This window comes from Papaver somniferum, unplaced genomic scaffold, assembly GCF_003573695.1.
Source record: "Papaver somniferum cultivar HN1 unplaced genomic scaffold, ASM357369v1 unplaced-scaffold_128, whole genome shotgun sequence".
Taxonomy (NCBI): Eukaryota; Viridiplantae; Streptophyta; class Magnoliopsida; order Ranunculales; family Papaveraceae; genus Papaver; species Papaver somniferum.
Window position 1 is genome coordinate 11,964,110 of NW_020621936.1, and position 4,517 is coordinate 11,968,626.

A 4,517-nucleotide genomic window follows, 5' to 3' on the forward strand; every position below is an offset into this window, starting at 1 on the left:
AGATAATTAAATTCGTCGATCCATCGCATCCAATCTGCCAATTCATCCACTGTGGATGTCAAACTCAGAAGATAGTGAATTAGGCGCGGATGGAAATCTCAAATCTGCCAATCTAATGGACTGATTGGACGCGGGTGACACCATATCCCCATCCAATGATCGGTTGCTCACCCCCTACCTGAGTGATGTGGTGGGATTTTTGTAGCCCACTCAAACACATTTCACCTGCCTTCCTGAATAGTGAAATAGTATTTGCCCTCGTGGTTACTTTCCCTTGTGGAAAAACAACCAAATCGGTTCCCTAATTTCATTTAGCCCGAAAAGAAACAAGGAGAAGCAATGTCAAGCATTTTGGATGAGGTTTATCTTGTAAGTGTGTATGCAAGACTTGGTTTGATCTCATTTCTAACCCTACTTTTATCAAAATGCATCTTAATCTTACTCTCCAGAATAATAACCCTAATCTTATGCTAAGAAGTTACGATATGGTTAGTCAGCGTTACCTGATACACGCCATAAGTCATGATTCATTAACATCATTTGATACAAGTGAATATGATGATGATGCTGTTGAAATGGATTACCCATTTAAATCTTCTGACATTGCAGTTAAATTAGTGTGTTCTTGTAATGGTTTGGTTCTGCTTTGGTATGATGATTATCCTGACAGTAAAGAATTCTTCTGTCTTTGGAACCCGGCAACACATGAGTACAAGGTAATACATGAATCACCAAATGAGTTCCTAATGGAAGATGGTGGTATGCAGGCATTCAAATATGATTATAAGATAGACGACTACAAATTGGTAAAAGTTGTACACCAGCATGGAGACAAGGTTAGTTTAGTTGACGTTTATACATTAGGAACTAATTCGTGGAAAAGCATTGAGTCCATTCCTTATAGGTTTATGTTGAAATATATTCCCCATATACAAGATATCAAGGTAACCGTACGTGAAGAGAAGATACTGAGGTGTCCGTGCAATGTCCATGAAGAGAAGATATTAGAAGATAATTACAGATTACAAGATCAAAATTATTAAATGTAATCTTTATATTTTCCTAAATATTTACCTAGTCAAGATATTTTAGTTAAGGTATTATCTTCTTAGGTTTAGTCATATCACACTATAAATAAGAGCGTGAATGTAAATGTAAAGTCATCCCAACACAATAATTCTGGAGATCAATCTAATTCACCCTACGGGGTTCCTCAGTGGACGTAGGTGTTAGTGCCAAACCACTTTAATCATTGTCTTCTTTGATTTAATTTTCGTCTAATCGATGATCGGACTCAATGATACGCATAATTTATTATGGTATCAGAGCGGGGAGATCCGCTCAGATTGCTTCCGCTTTCTAATATTTTTCTCAATCTTTTTCATATGTTTTACTTGGACTAATCTTCAATATTAGTCTATATTTCTATGGATGATTATATTTATTGCGTACAACAGAGTTATCATTGAATAACTCTTCTGAATCGGCGATTCTCTCATCATCATGAGTTTCGTTTTTTCATTATGACCATGGGTATATTTCATTAGTTAATACTTATTCTTTTCTTAAGCCATCAACAATAAAACATCGATAGTATTCACGACTTCGCATATAGGATTCGTGGGTCTAGTTCCTTTTGATGTTGTGTTATTCGCGGCTTTCGAGTCTATACTCTACACATAGATATAGATTTTTGGTTCGTTTTTCCCAAGCAGATTCCAGTCAATTTCAAAAACGGATATTTTCCATATTTTCAGAAATCGATTATGTATCGAATTTCCTTAGTCAAAGCCAGTGATTCCTCAATATCAGTAATCCAGTTGTCAAACTGATTTTGATTCAAGCTGGTATATATATTCATTTCGGATATCACGGAAGTTTATTTAGTTCCTTGAACTACGTATACAAGTCTTTTTGTTCCGAAAATATCTCCATTTTCGGAAATCTTGTCAAATTTTGGTAATCCATTTATTTGAAAATATTTTCCATATTTTCTATTTTTATGAGAATATATTCTCTCGTTTCATAGTTTTGGATGCTAAACTTGTGTGGATCTCTTCAATTACACCAATCTAAATCATAACCAGATTTTATTCATTTAGGCCAATTGAATAAATTCTTCTTATACATGGTTTGTCGATATAGTTGTAAAGATATTCCATGAATATTTTGTTGCCATCGTTCAAGGCAAGATTATTTCAATTTATTAATATCTTTTTGATTTTGAGAAAAATCATTATAATGATCTAATATATCTACATTTAGATCATTATCCAGGATCTCCAAGATCTTGTTGCTGCATCTTGCTCTGATATTAGAGCCAATATTCTTTAAATAGTTGTTGATCATTATACTACCAACTAAATCAACCTTGCATCTGAATGAAAGATGTACGTGTTATCAAATCTCCATATTTTCCCTAAGAATCTTCTGTCAGTTTTTTTTGTGGCGATTAAATACTTCACAAAATATTTTCCAATTATTTTTGGAAATATCAATATATTTATGCCATGTTCATCCGGCACATTCATGATCAAATCAAATGGTCTTCACTTATTTTCGCTTTGTGCTGTCATCACAGTAGGTCATGCATTTGTAATCGCATTGATACACTTTCCATTCATTGCAGTGAACCTTTTGCTAAGTCTATCAAAGATATTTGATTTTTTATTTTTTTTGAGAATTTCATCTTATCAGCTCAAGTCAAATCGAGCTTTCTTTCTTCTCTATCTGAAAAAAATTTGTTCCTTAATCATAAATCAATCTAACGAAAATATTTTTCTCTCAAATATTTCCCTATATCTTTACTGTGTTTATCAAAGGTGTATCATTTTAATTTCGAAAATACCTCTTATATTGAATTAAACAATAACTCCCTTTTGTTGTTATCTCAATCTAATATTCATTGCTATTGGTTCATTATGATTTCCTTGCATCAGCAATTTCATTATGAGATACGCTCAATTGCTTCTGAATCTTTCCAAATGGGTTGTTTTACCATTTTGTGTTCACTTTATAGGAGTCTCTTCGAAGTCCATTAATGTTTCTCAACATGGACTCAACATGAATTTCTCGTATGGTTAGTAATTAACAATCAAGTCCATTGGCCAATCAAGCCAATTCTCCGTAAAAGACCTACATATATACTCTGCATTTATCATTTTGCTGCTTCTGCTATCGCGGCTTTCCTTTATTCAACTATCGTGGTCTGTCATCGAAGATCAGATACCATGGTCAACAATCAAAGTTCAAGCTACAAGACATTTTATTGAGATGGTTCAAGTTAAACACTTCAAAACATTTTTGTGTTTAATTTGAGGGGGGTGTTGAAATATATTCCCCATATACAAGATATCAAGGTAACCGTACGTGAAGAGAAGATACCGAGGTGTCCGTGCAATGTCCATGAAGAGAAGATATTAGAAGATAATTACAGATTACAAGATCAAAATTATTAAATGTAATCTTTATATTTTCCTAAATATTTACCTAGTCAAGATATTTTAGTTAAGGTATTATCTTCTTAGGTTTAGTCATATCACACTATAAATAAGAGCGTGAATGTAAATGTAAATGTAAAGTCATCCCAGCACAATAATTCTGGAGATCAATCTAATTCACCCCACGGGGTTCCTCAGTGGACGTAGGCGTTAGTGCCGAACCACTTTAATCATTGTCTTCTTTGACTTAATTTCCGTCTAATCGATGATCGGACTCAATGATACGCATAATTTATTAGTTTCCCTTTAATTTAGCATCTGATGTGCTTGTTAATGGGGCACTGCACTGGGTACTTGCCAAATGGGTTATAGTGTCTTTGAACATTAGTGACGAGAGATTCGAAGTAATACAACTGCCAAATGAACCTCTGGAGAGTAAGCATTTGTTTACGAATGTGGGAGTGTTGGAAGGGTGCCTTTGTGTACTTGCTAGTGTACCCGAGATTTGTTATAATGTATGGGTGATGCAAGAGTATGGAATTCGAGAATCTTGGACTAAACGCTATGTCATTACCCATGATAGAATTCTGAAACATGACTGTTTTCTGAGCCTCCTCTGGTCTTTTAAGAATGGTGAGATTCTTTTCTTCATTCCTGGCAATCTAATTCTTTACAACCCAATGCACGCAAGTATCAGAGAACCAAATATTTTCATCCAAACACATTTATACGCGACTCGGAACTATTTTGAGAGCCTGGTTCCGCTTAATTCTGGTACTTATGTACAGAGACTCGAGGAAGAAGAAGAGGAGTAGAGGACCAAGAAGACGAAGAAGAAGAACCCTAAGCCAATGCAAAAGTGTCTGTCCAAGCCAGTTTGCAGGTGTTCCATTTTCTTTTCCTAGTTTCTGAATAGTTAATATTAAGTATGTTATTTTTCATTTGTTTTTCTATCTGGGTGCCCCAATATTCCGTGGTTCAACAAGTTTATTGCTGATAGTTATTTTCTTTGATTTGTTTTGTGGTTATATTATTGGTACCCATACTCATGCGCTTTTTTAGCGTTTCTTTATGGGT

At 34.5% G+C, this 4,517-nt stretch overlaps 1 protein-coding gene across 1 annotated transcript; it reads left to right on the top strand.

Annotated features, from left to right (window-relative positions):
• The first annotated feature begins 485 nt into the window (after window positions 1-485).
• LOC113331912 (F-box/kelch-repeat protein At3g06240-like) lies at window positions 486-4,255 on the top strand. Its single transcript, XM_026578553.1, has 2 exons — window positions 486-836; window positions 3,740-4,255. The coding sequence occupies exons 1-2, from the start codon at window positions 486-488 to the stop codon at window positions 4,253-4,255; spliced, it is 867 nt and encodes a 288-aa protein (XP_026434338.1).
• The last annotated feature ends 262 nt before the right edge of the window (window positions 4,256-4,517 follow it).